Here is a 19,681-nt window from a genome sequence, read left to right on the forward strand (position 1 = left end):
ATATTAAATAGATATTCACAATTGTTGAACATTTTAATTTTATAGAATAGCGGCATTTAATTGTCAAATGCCAATTGTGAATATTGTGCAATCACTTGAAGTATTCTCATTTTATTTCCCTCTCTTAGAGATCTCAGCATGAACAATATTACCGAGCTGCCCAAGAGAGGCCTTAGCAATGCCCACTTCCTTGAGGAGTTGTAAGTATGACAATGCTGCTGTTGGTCTTAAAAGTGTCACATTTGGATGTAAAAATGACAAAACATTTGGTTTGTGGCAATTATTGGTATTTGTAGATCGGAGTACAGGATGTTGAAACAACTGCTGATGAAGAGAATGACAAACAATGACTTTCCTTCTTATTCATTGCCGGCAAAATCACCTGAATGCCTTCTGCTGCACTATCAATAACTCCAAAAGACTGGAAGTAGAGTAAATACCCCCACCCCGATTCTTCTAAATTCCAGCGAGTACAGGTCCGGAGTCATCAAATGCTCCCCATATGACAACCCTTTAATTCCTGGGAATATTCTTGTGATCCTTTCTTAGCTAAGGGGCCCAAAACTGCTCACAATTGACAATGAGATGTGGGGATGGTGCAGGAAAGCACTTCATGGGTTTGAAGTGGAGACTAGTCATGACTTTGCCCAGTTGGAGCCTGGATAAAATAAGAAGGAGAGACATCTTCCCCTTAGCCAAGGGATCAAAAAACAGGAGCAATTCATTAGAAGAGACGTGACAAAAAACTCTAAAGCAGGAGTTCCTAACCTGCGGTCCTCGGACCCCTCAGTTAATGGTAGAAGTTCATGGCATAAAAACGGTTGGGAACCCCTGCTCTAAAAGATTTTAGGAGCCTGTTACTCACAACATGAAGGACAGTAGAGGCAGAAACCCTCCAAACATTTAAAACGTGTCAAGGAAATGTGAGCTCCAGACCACGGGCCATGTACTGCACTGTGAGGCAAGGCTGCATAGCTCCAAGTGATCTCTTCTGTCTTGTGGCTTCCTCTGAATCTTTGATCTTAAAGAACTGAGGTTCCCAACCTGGGGCCTGTGGCCCCCTCGGTTAATGGTAGGGGTCCGTGGCATAAAAAGAGGTTGGGAACCCCTGTAATAAAACAGGAAAATGCTCTTCAGCCCATCATGTCTCTGCTGATCATGATGCCAGTCAAAAGCAAACCGATCTGCATGCATTCATTCATTATATGCAGTGTCGTATGATGTGGATGATCATGGTCTTTCCATGACCATGATGGTTTTTGGCAAATTTTTCTACAGAAATGGTTTGCCATTGCCTTTTGGGCAGTGTCTTTGCAGGACGGGAGACCCCAGCCCATTGTCAATACTCTTCAGAGATTGTCTGCCTGGCATCAGTGGTCACATAACCTTGCCCAAGGCTGGCCTGCAGGCTAGTAGAAGGAAGGAGCACCTTGCATCTCCTTTGGTAGAGACATATCTCCATCTCACCACAGTGCCTGCACTTGGTCCAAATCCCTCTATTCCCTTCCCGTCAACGTGTCTGTCTAAATGCTTCTAAAGCTGTTGCCTCATCCACCAAGCCCCCTCGCAGCAGATTTCAGGTACTGACAAGCAACACACACAAAATGCTGGAGAAACTCAGCAGGCCAGGCAGCATCTTACCACTCACTGTGTAGGGGTCCCCTAAGTCACCTTTAAACTTTCCTTCTCTCATCTATGCCCTCTATATTTTACATTTCCCATATCTACTGTATTTATTAGGGTGACAGGGTGGAGCTGCAAGTGGGATTAGCATAGATAGGTAAATGGTTTTAGCACGGTCATTATAGGCCAAATGGTGTGCTTCTGTGCTATGTGAATCCATTATGACATATTTGTGCATTTGGCAGCACATAAATAGAAGGCCCAGATCGACTTCCATTTAAATGGCTAAATTTCAGCAGCATTGCTTGGAGCTGTTGCCATGCCAGGATTCATCGTCGTCTCCTGCTTTGTATCTCACACTCCTGACAAGTATGAGTTTCACGTTCTGTGTTGGTGACTGGTTGTACCTTGAGTTCACAAAATCAGGCACCATCCTGTCAACTATGAGATTTGATTTATTTTTAGCAAAATGACATCAAAGCAATAAAAAATGGAATGAAATGTTGGCATTACTATTTTACCAGATTCAGAGAATCTTTCAACGAGTGGTCCGTCATCCAAAGGATACAAGGTGCAGGGTAACACTTAAAGAGAAGTTTGGTTTGATTTATTGACCAAGGACTGAGTTGAGCAGGATTGGCAGCTGCATTTGAAAACCTGGCCAGCAATCCAGGGTTTGGACTGGCTTTATGTTGAATGCCCCATTTCAGTTTATTCACAAAGAGTGGCTTCATATATCATGGAACATAATCCATTTGATGTACTTTTACCACAAGACCAAAACAGGTATTCTCAGGAAAGCACTGAAACCGATATCAGCAAGTATTCATTCAGAGGAACGAGTGGCTTTTGTCTCCTTGGATAATAACTTCGGAGCAAACTGCCTACTTACTTCAAATAACACCTGTTCCTCACAAAATTGCATATAAACAAAAAAAGAATTAAACTCAGATAGAGTCGGTGTGGACAGCAGGTACTGTAAAGGTAAATCTGTATGTGTGCTATATGGAGAAGGACTATAAAGCTGTTCTGATTGTAGGATTACTGAGGTCCCCTTCAAAACTTGAAAGCACAGAGGACTTCAACCGGAAATGAAACATTTCTCTATTGGTTCAAAGTTCAAAGTAAACTTTATCACCAAAGTGCATATATGTCACTATATACAATCCTAAGATTCATTTTCTTGTGGGCATACTCAGCAAATCTATAGAATAGTAACTATAACAGGACCAATGAATGATCAACCAGAGTGCAGAAATCAACAAACTGAGCTAATACAAATATAAATAAATAGCAATAAATAACAAGAGCGTGCGGTAATGAGATAAAGAGTCCTTAAAGTGAGATTATTAGTTATGGGGGCACTTCCATGGATGGGCAAGTTGAGTGTAGAGGTTCACAGATTTCACTTACCTGCTGAAGACTTGTGTATTCTGGCTTTATACTGCCATTTCCTCCCAGCATTTCCCAAGGATGAGAAATCAATTTGTATGGGTGGTTTCCACTTTTTCATCCAAGCATTCATCAATCACTTGACAGCATGAGTCTATTTGAACTAAATGACACAATGGCTGAGTGTGTTTCCGGTTCCCTTCTGGCACCCATACCCTGTAACTAGGATGTATCCTCTGTTCAGGTGCAGCAAACCTGTCATAACTTCCCCATTTTGACTGAGAATAGCCTAATTCAGCTCCTATGTTTAAGACCATTTCACCAATCTGTGCAAGTCACAGACTGACCAAGTGTGCATATTCAGATGTGGAAGAGAACTGCAAGTTTCAACACCTCTGAAAACCCTGACCCAGATATTCAGACTATGTCCCTGGTCCCAGAAACTCCAATCAGTAGAAATTGTTTCTCTCTACCATGACAGTTCTACTTAATATCCAGAAAATTTCAAGCAAGTCACTCCTTAATCTTCTGAAGTGAAAAGCCCTAGCTTGCTCAATCTTTTCCAATAAGACATTCTTTCCAATGCAGGATTCCCTAAAGATAAAATTGCAAGTTAGTTACTAATACGGAAGGGGCAGTCAAAGCAGTGTCTTTGAATGTTTTTAAGGACAAGGTAGATTCTTGGGAAGCAAAGCAATGAAAGGTTATGACGGAACACACACACAAAATGCTGGTGAACGCAGCAGGCCAGACAGCATCTCTAGGAAGAGGTACAGTTGACGTTTCGGGCCGAGACCCTTCGTCAGGACTAACTGAAAGAAGAGCTAGTAAAAGATTTGAAAGTGGGAGGGGGAGGGGGAGATCTGAAATGATAGGAGGAGACAGGAGGGGGAGGGATAGAGATAAGAGCTGGAAAGTTGATTGGCAAAAGGGATTCAAGGCTGGAGAAGTGAGAGGATCATGGGACAGGAGACCGAGGGAGAAAGAAAGGTTATGAGGGGTTTTCAGGAATGCAAAGCCAAGGTTTAGTCCAAATCAACCAGATCTTACAGAAGGTGGAGTATACCAAAGAAACTGAGCTACCTATTCCTGTTCGTAATAGTCACATTTACAGTGGAAGAATATTAATAACATCAGTAATAATGCCTACAGTAATGGCAATACACACCACAACTGAACCGTGAATGACTGCCTAAGTGCATTATTCAAAGCATTCTTCAAGTCTAATGAAGAATGGTTTTATCACCATTGCCATGAAAGAATCTGTTTCATTGCTGGTTCTGAGAATTTCCTATAAAATCTTCCTCGAGACCAGTGCAGTGGTGACTCTGGCTTAGATCAACCTAGAATGACTCCATAACTGACGACAGTAGGATAAAAGATTCTGCTGGTCAAGAAGTATTTGGGAGCTGCAGTGTTGATGAGTATTGGGATGGGACCAGAGTGGCATCACAGGGCAGAGTTTATGGGGAGGGTGCTTAAGCTTTTTGAGTATGTAAGTAGCAGATCTTGCAGTCAGATATCTTGTTTAATAGTTATATCATTTCCAGTACACAAGTGTAACCGTTAACAAAATAATCGTTACTGCAGAACCAACACAGCACAAAAAAGACACAATTAGACAAAAGAGCACAAAAATAGAAAAACACAATGATAAACTGGCTTCTATCCATAGATTGAATGAGTTTCCAAGATCAGGAAGCATTTTTGTTGATAAGAAACCAACAAAAAGAATAGGAGTTTTAAAAATCAATGTACATTCAATTTATGATCCACGGAGTGTAACTTCTTTATATTGCCAGGGTAACAAAGTGTGCATTATATGGTGAAATGCCTTTGTGTTTGCTCAGTTCTGAGGAAGCAACTGTGAAAAATTATGTCTTTATCAGAGAGAGATGGATTCTTTTAACTTTAGAACAAATGATTCAACATGATGAAGTGCATCATTTAATCATTTCCTTGTTTTACATAAAGGAGTTATTGTGTGAGCCACACAGAGGAATATCAAAATTACCCAATCCTTAATACTTAAATTTATAGAAAAATGTCCGATGTTAAACTGGGCTATTAATTTTATGTCGTGAATATCCACATCTCTGCTATGTGAGATTGTGGAATTTACGTTCAGTAATTGTCTGAAATTCCAAGGGATTTGTTGTTTGCCCATTATTTTGCGGAACAACATCTGGGTCCTATATCTCAGAAAGGATGTGTTGTCATTGGAGGGAGTCCAGAGGAGGTTCACAAAGATTCCAGGAATGAAGGGGTTAACATATGAGGAACTTTGGGCCTGGACTCACTGAAATTTAGAAGAGGGTGGCGGGGGTAGGGGGGGGGAATCTCATTGAAACCTACTGGATCTTGAACGAACTAGATAGGGCGGATATGGCAAAGATGTTTCCTACGTTGGGGGTATCCAGAACTAGAGGGCACAGCCTCAAAATTGAGGGGCGACCTTTTAGAACAGAGGAATTTTTTTTTTTTAGCCAGAGAGTAGTGAATCTGTGGAATGCTCTGCCATAGATTGCTGTGGAGGCCAAGTCCATGGGTATATTTAAGGAGGAAGTTGATAGTTTCCTGATTGGTTAGGGCATCAAAGAATATGGTGAGCAGGCAGTGTATGGGGTGGAGTAGGATCCGGGATTCTGGGATCGGCTATGATGGAATGGCAGAGCAGACTTGATGGGCTGAATGGCCTAATTTTGCTCCTATGTCTTATGGTCCTGTGGTTTAATTTGTAGCGGCCATTTCTAACAAACCAATTGCCACTGCTGGCAACCTAGCATTGTTCGTTATCCTTGTATGATGCACCCACCGATCAGCCCAGTAAAGATGTTCCACAAAGTCAAAGAACTGTATTCAATTCTTTATTAGCAATTAGTAAAACATACTGTCTTGAAGTGATGTGATTAAGCGTAATTAAGTGGTCAACAAAAGATGTGACGCCCGGTGGCCCCAGAACCAACTGCACAGAACAAAGCATGAATGCATAACTTATTCCCTTGCAATTCACTAAATGTGTTGGGGAAGCACGGCAGGTCAGGCAGCATACATGGATGGGAATAAACAGTTGACATTTTGGGCCAAGACTCTTCATCAGAATCTTCACTCTTACCACGGCTAAAATTACCAAAATAAACACAATAAATGTGCAACATAGAATACAATGCAGATAGAGAACAGATGTATGGAATTTGTCATTTGGCCATTATTTTACAAATATGTAATTATTTAATTCATGCAATAAATCTAAATTAATTTAATTTGGCCAAGGTCATTTCTTGATTGAATGCCAGCAATTGGATGAGTTGGTCTACATTGAACATAGGACATAAAGGAGTACAGCACAGTGCAGGCCATTCGGCCCATAGTGTTGTGCTGCCCCCTTCTTTAACCTACTCCAAGATCAATTTAACCCCTCCCTTTGACATTTCTATTTCATTCACTTGCCTATAAGTCTTTTAAATGTCCCTAATGTATCTGCCCCTCCCACCACCTCTGGCAGTGCGCTCTCTGTCTAAAACAAATCTACCTCTGACTACCCCTCTGAACGAGGGGTCACAGTTTGAGGATAAAGGGGAAGCCTTTTAGGACTGAGATGAAGAAAAACTTATTCACACAGAGAGTGGTGAATCTGTGGAATTCTCTGCCACAGGAAACAGTTGAGGCCAGTTCATTGGCTATGTTTAAGAGGGAGTTAGATATGGCCCTTGTGGCTAAAGGGATCAGGGGGTATGGAGAGAAGGCAGGTACAGGGTTCTGAGTTGGATGATCAGGCATGATCATACTGAATGGTGGTGCAGGCTCGAAGGGCCGAATGGCCTACTCCTGCACCTATTTTCTATGTTTCTATGTTTACCCCTTATACTTTCTTTAAACACCTTAAATTATGCCAACTTGTGTTCGCCATTTCTGCCCTGGGGAAGAAAAAGTCTCTGGCCATCCACTCTATCTATGCCTCTTATCATCTTGTACATCTCTATCAAATCAGCTCTCATCTGCCTTCACTCCAAAGCCCTAGTTCTCTCAGCCTATCTTCCCAAGACGTGCTCTCTAATCTAGCAGTGTTCTGGCAAATGTCCTCTGCACTCTTCCTGACACTTCCATGTCCTTTCTATAATGAGGCGACCAGAACTGAACACAATAAACGATATGTGATCTAACCAGGGTTCTAATGAGAATTGTGCCATTTTTCATACTTCCCAGGTCAGATTCTCTTTCTCTGTAACGTCCACCACCATAGTGCATTTCCTCTTTATGGGGCTGATGTTACATTCAAAAGATCAGCTTTAATTGTGCTTAACAAGTTACAATACTGGTAAACTCCCGGATCCATATTGTTAACGAGGAGCACTGTTAGCACTGGGTACATGCAAGAATCACTATAATAAGCAACCAGCACGAAATTGGCAAGTGTCTTACTTTGCAATCAGTGTGGGTTAATTAAGTATCCTGATCTCTGCACCCATCTTTAGGGAGTATCTTGTTTAGGCAGTGTCATGCCAGATGACATTTGTGCCTGAGGAACTACGGTCACAAGAGATGCCAAAACATTCCCGAATTGATTATGGGCCAGGGGACTTTTAATGTAAAAAGTTCACTGCAAGTCACTTAATCAATACCAGGTTGATCTTTTGGATTAATGTAAGTGGAAAAATTGAAATTCAAAGTTTAAATGATTACAGCCATGCTGCCTCTGGACTACAGCAATCTCCCTTCTCTCTGGGCAACCAAACACCAAAATAGCTATGGGGACCCAAGACTGATCTTGACATTGCCCCTGCCTATGCGGGGTTTGCCGGTTCTCTCTGTGGACGTATCTATTTCCCCAGGTTTTGCAGTTTTCTCCCATATGCCAAGGTAATGCTCAGAGGTTAATTACTCACTGCAAATTTTCAATTACTGTAGGTTAATAGCAAATAGAATCAGGTTTAATGTCATGAAATTTGTTGTCTTTGTGGCAGCAGTACATTGCAATACATAATAATAGAAAGCTGAATTACAGTAAATATATAAAATAGTTAAATAAGTAGAGCAAAAATAGAAATAAAAAGGTAGTGAGGTAGTGTTCATGGGTTCAATGTCCACTCAGTAATTGGATGGCAGAGGGGAGGAAGCTGTTCCTGAATCACTGAGTGTGTGCAAAACAGCATTGTAAATAAACCCACCCAGCCTAGCATGCCCTTTTCTTGAGGATCAAGGAGCCACTTTATTCACTATGTGTTTTAGGAATATACTGCACATATTACAAACTTGCTGGGGTGTGTAGGTTCGACACGCAACCAAAAAAAACATTCAGCAAGGGTAAAGAATTACAGAAAAATGAAGCGAGAAGTACAGATAATCTACCCAGGTTGCAGGAAATGGGCCACAGTCATGGCTCTAAAGCAGAGGGTTCCCAGCCTGGGCCCACAGACCCCTCAGTAAATGGTTGGGGTCTCTGACATAAGAAAGGTTGGGAACCCCTGCTCTAACATTTGGAAGTGCAATGGCCCCATTCATCAAGAGGTTGAGCCTGGGAGAAATAACGAAGCATCACTCTCTTAACCTTCTGCTTTCTAACTCCATTCTAACCAGAGCTCATCAGTGTGTGCTGTCCCCCCTGCTCCTGGTTACGTCCCACTTTCCACATCACCTGCCCACAGATTTTCCATCTGTAATGTGAAGTGTATTTGTGCCTTTGTTTCTGACACCTCCAAAAAGATTAATAAACTTGATCGTTGGCTTAAATGCAAGAGATGCTGGAAATCCAGAGCAAAACACAAAAGATGCTGGAGGAACTCGTCAGGTCAGGCAGCATCTATAGAAATGAATAAACAGTTGACGTTTTGGGCCAAGACTCTTCATCAGGACTGGAAAGGGAAGGAGATTTTGGCTTCCTTCCCCTTCATCTCCCATCCTGATGAAGGGTCTGGGCTGGAAGTGTTGATTGTTTACTCCTTTTCATGGATGATGCCTGACCTGCTGAGTTCCCCCAACATTTTGTGATTGTGAAGAGATTGCCTTTCTCTTAAATTAACCCTTGATCCACAGTCTCACAAATTTAATCAGCATGAAGTATTTATTGTTTCTCGCAATCCCAGTGAAAGGTCATTTATAATTTGCTGTGCTTCCTAGGTAGTGATTTGGAGAACAACTGTTATGATTTTACTCTCCCTTCTCCATTTGTCTCTCTGAACTGCTCTCTCTCCGGGCGTTTATCACTGCCAGTAGAAGAAGTGCTACACCTGTCCTTTCACCTCCATTCAGGGCACCAAGCTGTCCTTCCAGGTGAGGCAACACTTCACCCGCCAGTCTGCCAAGGTTACCTACTGTATCCTGTGCTGCCTCCTCTCCATCGGTGAGATTCAACATAGATTGGGGGAGTGCTTTGTCGAGTACTTTCACTCCATCCACAACAAGCTGGATTTCCCTGTGGCCAGCCATTTTAACTCCAATCCCCATTCCCATTCTGACATGTCAGTCCATGGCCTCCTTTACCATCGCGATGAGGCTAAGCTCAGACTGGAGGAACAACACCTCATTTTTCATCTGGGTGGCCTCCAACCTGACGGCATGAAAATCAGTTTCTCCATCTTCCAGTAATTTGTCCCCACTCCACCTTCTCTCTTCTTCCATTCCCCATTTACCTCCCTCTTAGCTCTTCTCTTCTCCTCACCTGCCTATTACCTTTCTTTGATGCCCTTCCTCCTTCCCTTTCTCACAGATTCTTCAGCACTTTACCATTTCCCCCTATCACCTCTCAGTTTCTTCCTTCATCCCCATGACCCATCCATCTACCTGCCCCTCACCTAGCTTCACCTATCATCTTCTAATTTGTACTTCTTCCACTCTCCTCACCTTCCTATTATGACTTCATCCCTCTTCCTTTCCAGTCCTGATGAAGGGTCTCAGCTGAAATATCAACTATTTATTTATTTCCATAGATACTGCCTGATCTGCTGAATTGCTCCAGCATGCTGTGTGTGTTGATCTGGATTTCCAGCATCTGCAGGATCTATCTCTGGTGTTTATGATGTGATTTCACACCAGGATTTGTTATAGTGGTATCAGGGTGTAGATACATCCCTACCAAAGGAGATGTAGGGTGCTCTGCCCCTCTGCTAGCCTGCAGATCACCCTTGGGCAAGGTGTAGCACCTGCTTAGCCCCCAGTCAGGGTCACATGAAGCCATGGGAGCAGGTGGTGGATGCTTGTATGAGCAGCTGGTGCATATCACAAGTCCTGGTTATGTGACCACTGATACCAGGCAGACAGCCTCTGAAGAGTATTGATAATGGCTAGTGTCACCTGTCTTGTAAAGGCACTGCCCAGAAGAAGATAATGGCAAAGCAAATCTGTAGAAAAATTCACCAAGAACAATCATGGTCATGAGAGCATGATTGCCCACGTCGTGCAACAAGACACATAATGATGGCGATGCCCTGAAGATATTGTCCATAGCTTGTGAAATTGCTTACTAAATTAGGCAGGTTGATGTGAACAATAGTTTGTAACCATGCTACTACAGTAATCAAGCCAAATAAATAATTTATTGTCTGCAAACTTTAGTCTATTACATGTTGAGGTCACAAAAGGTGCTATATAAATATATTCCTACTTTTTCATCTGGTAAAACTTTAACAAAATAGAAAAATAGAGGGCTATGGGTAACCCTAGGTAATTTCTAAAGTAAGTATGTGTTCAACCCTGCATTGTGGGCTGAAGGGCCTGTATTGTGCTGGGGTTTTCTATGTTTCTAAAACGGAATTAGTTGTAGTAAGCGTAGCAGTGTGCAAAACATCTTGTATAAACGTTGCTGCTTTTGACCTTCCCGAGTTTATGTATTCAATTAGAGCAGCAATTAAAGTCAATTAAATTTAAAGATGTTAATACAGAATAAAATAAAATTAGATTGTAAAATGGAAAGTTGAACTGATCCTGTCATTTCCTTCTATGCCACACGATGATTTATGTCTTTTTCCACTTTCTAAAATGGTGACGAAGGACTTACAAAACTTCTTAGTGCATGCACAGTATTCCAGTTTACAGCAGAAATGTAATTAATAAATGGCAAGGAATGACATTAGTCAACATTGCTAAGTCCTGTACACAGAAAAAATGGAAGAAGAAATGACCAAGGTTCAATGTTCAAGGTACATTTATTATCTAAGTATGTGTACAGTATACTGTACATCTCTGAGATTCATCTTCTCCAGACAGTCATGAAACAAAGAAACCCATGGGCGCTGTTTAAAGAAAAGCATCGAACATCAACCCCTCACACAAAAAAACAACAAATTGTACAAATGGCAAGAAGAACATTAACCTCCCCTCACACAAAAAAACAACAAATTGCAAAAATGGCAAGAAAAACATTACACCCCCCACAAAAAACAACAAATTGCACAAACGACAAGAACATTAGCCTCCCCCACACAAAAAAACAAATTGCACAAACATCAGAAACATTAACTCACCCACACACAAGAAACAACAAACGACAAGAACATTAACTTCCCTCCTCACACAAAATAAACAGCAAATTGCGCAATCGGCAACAAGAATATTAACTGCCTCCACCCAGGTGGGTTAATTGGTCCTTGTAAATTGTCCCATGATTAGGTTAGAGTTAATCGGGTTTATCTGAATTTGCTGGGATGGCGTGACTCCACACTGTATCGCCTAATAAATAATAAATTATTGTAGACGTAAATATCCTCCTCACACGTGAGCAGATGACAGGTCCCAAACCTAATCCGATGCAGTGACTGGAAAAGCAAATTTACATGCTCTTTCTGCATTACCCCTCAACCATCCGGCTCTTGAACCACAGGAGATAGCTTCACTCGACCCATCATTGAAATGTTCCTACAACCAACGGACTCACTTTCAACGACTCTTCATCCTGTATTCTTGATATTTATTACTTGTTTGTCATTATCTTTTGTGTGCACAGTTAGTTGCCTTTTACACTCTGGTTGTTTGCCCATCCTGTCGGGTGCGGTCTTTTGATTCTATTACTATATGTTCTCACAGGAAAATGAATCTCAGGGTAGTGTATGGTGATACATATGTACTTTGACGATAAATTTACTTTGGAACCTCACAGTAAGTACTGGTAAGTGAGAGAGATAGCTTGACTCTCCAGCCCAGCCTACAGTGGCAGCAGTGCAAATCGCTGTGCTTTTCTGCTTGGGTTTAATACAATAGAACTTCTGAAGCTTGGGGAAATTGCTACAAATATTATATATGTACCCATAGCTTAGTGATGCCTACACTCTCAGTTAACGTAAAATGTAAAGGACAAATGACAAGTTTCTGTAGATGTGTCATGGACTGTGTCCTGACTAGTTGCATCACGGCCTGGAATGGAAACACCAATACCCAAGAATGGAAACTCCTCCAAAAAGTAGTGAATACGGCCCAGTCCATCACGGGCAAAGCCCTCTCCACCGTTGAGCACATCTACACGGAGTGCCGTCACTAGCGAGCAGCATCTATCATCAGGGACCCCCATCATCTTGCTCTCTTCCTGCTGCTTCACCAGGAATGAGGTTCAGGAGCCTTAGGTCCCACACCACCATTTCAGGAACAGTTCTTACCCTTCACCCTCAGGCTCTGAACCAGTGTGGATAACTTCGCTCACCACAACACTGAGCTGTTCCTGCAACCTATGAACCTATGAACACACTTTCAGGGACGCTACAGCTCATGTTCTCAGTATTCTTTATTGCATTTGCACAGATTGTCATCTTTTTCACATTGGTTGCTTGTCAGTATGTGTAGCTTTCCATTGATTCCATTGCATTCCTTTGTTCTACTGTGAATGCCTGCAAGAAAATGAATCTCAGGGTAGTATACGGTGACATATACATACTTTGATAATAAATTTACTCTGAACTTTAAAATGTGGAAGACCTGTTCTCACACGCAGAGCTTTTTCCTGAATCTGTACAAATCAGAGTGATATAAGGAAGGCAGAAAGACTGCATTTGACAGACTGAGACTGGCATCCTTATCGTGACTACATTCTAAGGATCTCGGAGCAGCCTATAATGAAATGATGCAAAATCTGAAGAGGAAAGAAACTTTCTTCCCAATTTTTTTTTTAAAGTCATTGTACACAGGAAGTCTGGACCATTGACATTCACAAGCAGCCAATTCACAAACATCTAAACAATATCAACCCACCAGCAGACACATCAACACATCTGTCTCGCAGCTAATGGCTGAGTAATGGACCCCAGGTCCATTTAAAAAAAGCCACAGGAATGCAGCCAAGAAATAAAAGAACCTCTATCCCTCTGGCCAGGCTACTGGAACTTATAACAGAATCAATGATCCAAGACAGCGATTTTTAAAAAATTAGCATTCATAAACACTGGAAAAAATGAAAATACATTTAAATGTCTAAACCTCATGGCTCACAGACACTCACATTGAGGATTATAGTTGATGAGTTAGGTTCTGTGTTTATTCCTGTGTGCAGAACAGTGGGTAAATTCTTCCAGCTGACTGAAATTGCTGAAGAAAATTTCCAGATGCCACTGAAAACAGGATTAAGGTGGAAACAAAGTACGTTGAAAATAATGTACATGTTAATCACCACTGATTGTTAATACAGAATTACCCAGACTTTGGAGACCAAATTATGCACACCAGTGGCCAAGCACAGAAATCAGGAAGTTATCCTCGGTCACTCTCAGGTGGATAGAACTGCACCTGCCCATTCGCCTCCTCCATCAACCCCATTCAGGGGCCTAAACAGTCCTCCCAGTACTTCACTTCACCTGGCAGCACTTCACCTGCGAATTTGCTGGGGTCATCTATAGTGTCGGGTGCCCCCGATGCAGCCTCCTTTACACTGGTGAGACCTGTCATAAATTGGGGGACACTTTGTCAAGCACCCCAGCTCCATCCGCCAAAAGCTGAACTTCCCAGTGGCCAAACGTTTTAATTCTGATCCCCCTTCCCATTCCGACATGTTGGCCTTTGGCCTCCTCTTGTGCCAAGATAGGGCCATCCTCAGGGTGGAGGTACACGTTATATTCTGTCTGGATAGCCTCCACCCTGATGGCATGAATCTCGATTTCTCCTTCCAGTAAAAAAAATTACCCCCCACTCCCCTCTTCCTCTGTCCCCCACTCCAACCTGTTATTTCTTCTCACTTGCCCATCATATCCTCCTGAATCCCCTCCTCCTTCTCTTTCTCTTGTTGTCCGCTCTCCTCTCCTATCAGATTCCCTCTTCTCCAACCCTTGACCTTTCCCACCCACCTGGCTTCACCTATCACCTTCCAGCTGGCCTCTTTGCCCTCCCCCCACCTTTTTATTCTGGCATCTTCCCCCTTCCTTTCTAGTCCTGAAGAAGGGTCTCGGCCTGAAACGTTGACTGTTTCATTTCCACACATGCTGCCTGACCTGCTGATTTCTTCCAGCATTTTCTGTGTGTTGCTTTGGATTTCCAACATCTGCAGATTTTCTCATGTTTATGAATAGGACTAACATTCAGGATATTAAATTTCTTTTTCACAATCATAACAAAGGAGAAGAAATAAGCTATATTTTGGCTATATTTTATGTGTGGACTAATTTCCTCATATGAGAGCTGGTATTGAAAATGTATTCAAGCAACACACATCAAAGTTGCTGGTGAACGCAGCAGGCCAGGCAGCATCTCTAGGAAGAGGTACAGTCGACGTTTCAGGCCGAGACCCTTCGTCAGGATACAGTGAAAATGTATTATCTCTTTCTTTTCATCCATCTTTTTTCCTGTTATTTTGATTTATGTACATAATTCAAATCTCATTTATTCTTCCTGACATACCTCAGTCATGATTCTTCACCTGAGAGCAGCAGTTCAAACCAGGGTCTCTTACCAATCTTGGCTCCTGTCTGTATTTTCAGTGATAACATTTGTTTCCTCACCACATGTCAAATGTGCTGGTTGATAGGGTAACTGGCTACCATAAATTGCCTCCTATTGCAGGCAGGTGACAGGAATATTGAAGGAAGAGTATATAGAGAGGAGAGAGGAAAATGGGATTAGTGTGATTTTAAAAACGTAAACACAAGGAATTCTGCAGATGCTGGAAATTCAAGAGCCGAAGAAATTACAGATGTGGAGCAGTGAGAGATGGTTTCACTGAACTCCCGTTGAAGAGAAGATTTAAACTTCTTCAGTGTAGGCATCACGGAAGAGGCTTCGCAGTAGTGAATTTAAAAACGTAAACACGAGGAATTCTGCAGATGCTGGAAATTCAAGAGCCGAAGAAATTACAGATGGGAAGCAGTGAGAGATGTGATCAGGGTTTGTTGGCCAAAGGACCTGTTTTTCCAACTCTCATTCCATGACTCTTTGAGCTTTTGAAAAGACATACTCTGCTTTACCTTGCTCACAAACAGCTATTGATAATGAAATATCAATGTCAATCGGTGCTCCCAATGCAGCTTCCTCTACGTTGCTGAGAGCCATCATAAGTTGGGGTACCGTTTCACTGAGCACCTCTGCACTATCTGCCAAAAGCAGGATTTCCCGTTGGCCAATCATTTTAATTCCGATTCCCATTCCTGTTCCGACGTGTTGGTCCATGGCCTCCTCTTGTGCCATGGTGAGGCCAGTCTCCGGATGTAGGAGCAACACCTTATATTCTGTCTGGGTACACTCCGACTTGATGGCACGAATATTGCTTTCTCATTTCAGTGAACACAAATCCCCCTCCCCCTCTTCTACCCCTGCTCTGACCTTTCATGTCTTCTAACCTGCCTATTATTACACCCTGGGTCCCCTCCTCCTTCCCTTTCTCCTACGGTCCACTCTCCTCTCTTAACAGATTCCTTCTGCTCCAGCCCTTGATCTGGCCCTACCTTCCCCTCCCCCCCACCTTTTTATTCTGGCCTCTTCCCCCTTCCTTCTCAGTCCTGAGGAAGAGTCTCGGCCCGTATCTTCGACTGTTTATTCAGTTTAATAGATGCTGCCTGACCTGCTGAGCTCCTCCAGCATTTTGTGTGTGTTGCTTTGGACTTCCAGCACCTGCAGAATTTCTGGCTAAAGTGCACTGATAACCATTATAATTGGTTGTCACTTAAAACCGTTCAAGAGTCTATAGACATCAATCAGAGGAGTGGGTATTGAACACCATTCTTCTTTGCTGACTCGCAAATTGGAGAATAAGAGAGAACAATCAGCAAGCTCCAGAATTTTGTTTAAAACTTCAGTCTTTTATCTAAATAGTGTATCAAATGATTCATTAATACATTCATTGCAGAGAAAATATCATTTGTCTGTAAATTATGAGGAGTCATGAACAAATCTAAACTCATGCCTGGTTTGATAGATACTTAATTCCTTCATTCATTGGCTGTGTTTACCCTAGTTTATGGCCCTTTAGATAATGTCTACCTACTGCTCCTCAGAATGAAGGACACTTCTGCAGATGTTCATCAGGGTGGTGGCCCAGTCTCAAGTAGTTTCTGCACAGCTCTGTCAAAACATGGGGATATCTGCTGTTGTTTGCACAGTATATTGTTCTAATGGCAACTCCTTTGATAATCAATACCTACATACTGAAAAACTTAGGCTGCTTTCAGGCTTCAGCTACTAAACAGCAAGTAAAGTTCATTTCACATCTGTGCCCAACAATATCTGAACAGAGATTGTAATTAAGCCCACTATCACTGAAGCTCTAAAAGCATTGACATCCTGAGAGGTCATAATTGACCAGAAACTTAACTGGAACAGCCATATAAATGCCTTTGTCGACAGAGAATTAGGACATCGTGTGGTAAATGACCAAACTCCCCATTCTCCATAGCCTTTCCACTCTCCACAAGACACAAGTCAGAGGTGATTGAATAGAGCCATAGAGTGATGGGAAAGTACAGCACAGAAACAGGCCCTTCAGCCCATCTAGTCCATGTTGAACCTCCTAGCCTCATTGACCTGCACCGGAACCATAGCAACCCCCCCATACCCCTACCATCCATGTACCTATCACTGGAACGGGGCTGCACAAGGACATACCCGATCAAAGCTTCTCCATGGACGGCTTCCAGACCGTTCCGGCTGACCGGAAGTGCACTGAGAGCGGTAAGCATAAAGGAGTTGGGTGCTTACTGTTCTGGTTAACAACAGATGGTGCAATCCGGGTCATATTACAATCGAGGAACGTGTTTATAGACCGGACATTGAACTTTTTACTGTTGGACTTCGGCCACATTCCACCGAGATACAACACTGGGCGGCACAGGAGGTCGTTCCTGCCTGTGGCCATTGAACTTGCAGCTCCTCCTGTGGAGGATCAGACACCCTGAGCCAATAGACTGGTCCTGGACTTTTTTCCATCTGGCATAGTTTGCATTTTGTTGCTTGATTATTTGTGGTTTTTCTATTGCTGTATTTATGCTCTATTCTTGGTTGGTGCGGCTGTAACGAAACCCAGTTTTCCTCAGGATCAATAAAGTATATCTATCTATCTATCTATCTATTTGGCCCAGGACGCTCTGCTGACCCTTTAACCTACTTGAAGATCAATCTAACCCTTCCCTGTTAAACAGCCTTTCCTTTTCTCTTTCAAGGATCAAGGATTACCTTTATTTGCTGTATACATTTACACGTATTAGGAATTTGGTGTACCGGTCAAGGCGCAACATGCAGTTAATAACAACATTTAACAATTATAAAGAGTAAAGCATTATATAAAAATAAAGTTAAAGGTTAAAGTACAGACATGGAATAAAATATGCATAAATACATGAATGCTAGTATTTATCTACAATGTAAACAGCATTATAAAAAGAGGTTTAACATATTTATAGTGCAGTAATAGAGGGATAGAGGAGGGTGCGGTGGACTAACTAGAATGGTCGATCAGATCATTCTAACTAGAATATGATTGATCTGCCTGGAGGAAGAAACTAGTGTGGTTTTTTTTTGGTTTTAATAGCCCTGTAGTGTTTTCCAAAAGGGTGCCTTTGTAAAAGACTCTTCGCTGGGTGGGCAGTGTCTGCAGTGATTTTTCCTGCCTGCTTCTTTGTCCAGCAGTGACGGGAGGCTGCAGTCAATAGCCTTCTCATCTGACCTGACAGTTCGCTGCAGTTTCTATAGAGGATGTTGCACCAGCCAAACAGTAATGGTTGGTGTGAGGCTGCTCTCTATACAGTATAGAATTGTATACTGAGGAAGACGTAATTGTACCCACTGGCACAAGAAATGCATCCTCCGCTGAGCCTTTTTGTTAATGAAGGAAATATGGTACTCCCACGTGAGATCCTGTGAAATAATGATTCCCAAGAACCTGAATATTGAAAAGGTGCTAACTATAGGGTTGTTGATGATGAGTGGGTAGAGAGAAGGCTCATTTCTCCTGAAGACGATACGCACTTTCATGGTTTTCAGAGCATTCAGCTCCAAGTTTTTGCAATTGCATCAGGGCACCCAGCTGGCTTCTCTTCCTAGTGGTGCTTGGATTTGTTGCCTGTGATGATTAGTCCAGACTGTTAACAATTTCATACATGCTCTTAATGTATCAGCCTTGCACAATGTATCAACCTCACAATTTTAATGCCATTTATTTCTTAAGTATAAAATGTTTTTTCTCAATGCATGATGCCTTTATTTTCATGTACTTTGAGCATTAATGTGGCTTTTGCTGAGGAACTATTCACTGCAGTCTGCAGAGTTTTTTTAATAATGGAAGTTCTTATTTTTGTGTATTTATGTTGCATTTCTTAGTTTTTAAATGAATTCCACATGAAGAAATGTGTCTGATTATTCTCCCCCCTCCTCCCCACAGGCGTCTTGCAGGAAATGACTTGACGAACATCCCTATGGGAGCATTTGATGGTCTTTACAATCTTAAAGTCCTGTAAGTAAGCTTTTCCTTTATTTGCTAACTTTCGTAGCTTAGATCGTGAAGTTTTTTGTTTATGGACCAACCAACAAAAATGATGAAATTTGGTTTTGTCCTCTAGAACATTGTGACCTGAATCCGAATCCGAATCCGATTTCATTCTCAAAAGATTAAGTTAGACTTAGCCGTTGGGAAAATGTTATGTGCTGACTCAGCTGGTACTGTTGTAGTTTAAATTTCTCTGCTTTAAAAATGTGGCTATTTATAAAATTATCTTTTACCAAAGAAAATTACCTTCATAGGCGTAATTTATGATTAAGATTATGAGGTGCAAATGGACTTGGGAGTCCTTGTGCAGGATTCCCTAAAGGATAATTTGCAGGTTAGAAACATAGAAACATAAAAAACCTACAGCATAATACAGGCCCTTCGGCCCACAAAGTTGTGCCGAACATGTCCCTACCTTAGAAATTACTAGGCTTACCCACAGGCCTCTATTTTTCTAAGCTCCAAAAGTCTCTTAAAAGACCCTATCGTATTCACCTCCACCACCATTGCCGGCAGCCCATTCCGTACACTCACCACTCTCTGCGTAAAAAACTTACCCCTGACATCTCCTCTGTACCTACTCCCAAGCACCTTAAACCTGTGCCCTCTTGTGGCAGCCATTTCAGCCCCGGGAAAAAGCCTCCGACTATCCATATGATCAATGCCTCTCATCATTTTATACACCTCTGTCAGGTCACCTCTCATCCTCCATCACTCCAAGGAGAAAAGCAGAGTTCACTCAGCCAGAAGTTGAGTCAGTGGTGAGGAAGGTAAATGCAGTGTTAG

The 19,681-nt window shown here is 42.2% G+C and overlaps 1 protein-coding gene across 3 annotated transcripts in view; it reads left to right on the forward strand.

Annotated features, from left to right (window-relative positions):
• LOC134351495 (leucine-rich repeat-containing G-protein coupled receptor 5-like) overlaps positions 1-19,681 on the forward strand; it is a 177,300-nt gene that overhangs the window by 54,511 nt on the left and 103,108 nt on the right. For all 3 annotated transcript variants that reach the window (XM_063057716.1, XM_063057717.1, XM_063057718.1), the window contains exons 2-3: positions 129-200; positions 18,791-18,862. In XM_063057716.1, the coding sequence (XP_062913786.1) occupies positions 129-200; positions 18,791-18,862 (144 nt within the window). The remainder of the gene's footprint in view (positions 1-128; positions 201-18,790; positions 18,863-19,681) is intronic.

The sequence above is a fragment of the Mobula hypostoma genome, chromosome 9, assembly GCF_963921235.1.
Source record: "Mobula hypostoma chromosome 9, sMobHyp1.1, whole genome shotgun sequence".
NCBI lineage: Eukaryota > Metazoa > Chordata > Chondrichthyes > Myliobatiformes > Myliobatidae > Mobula > Mobula hypostoma.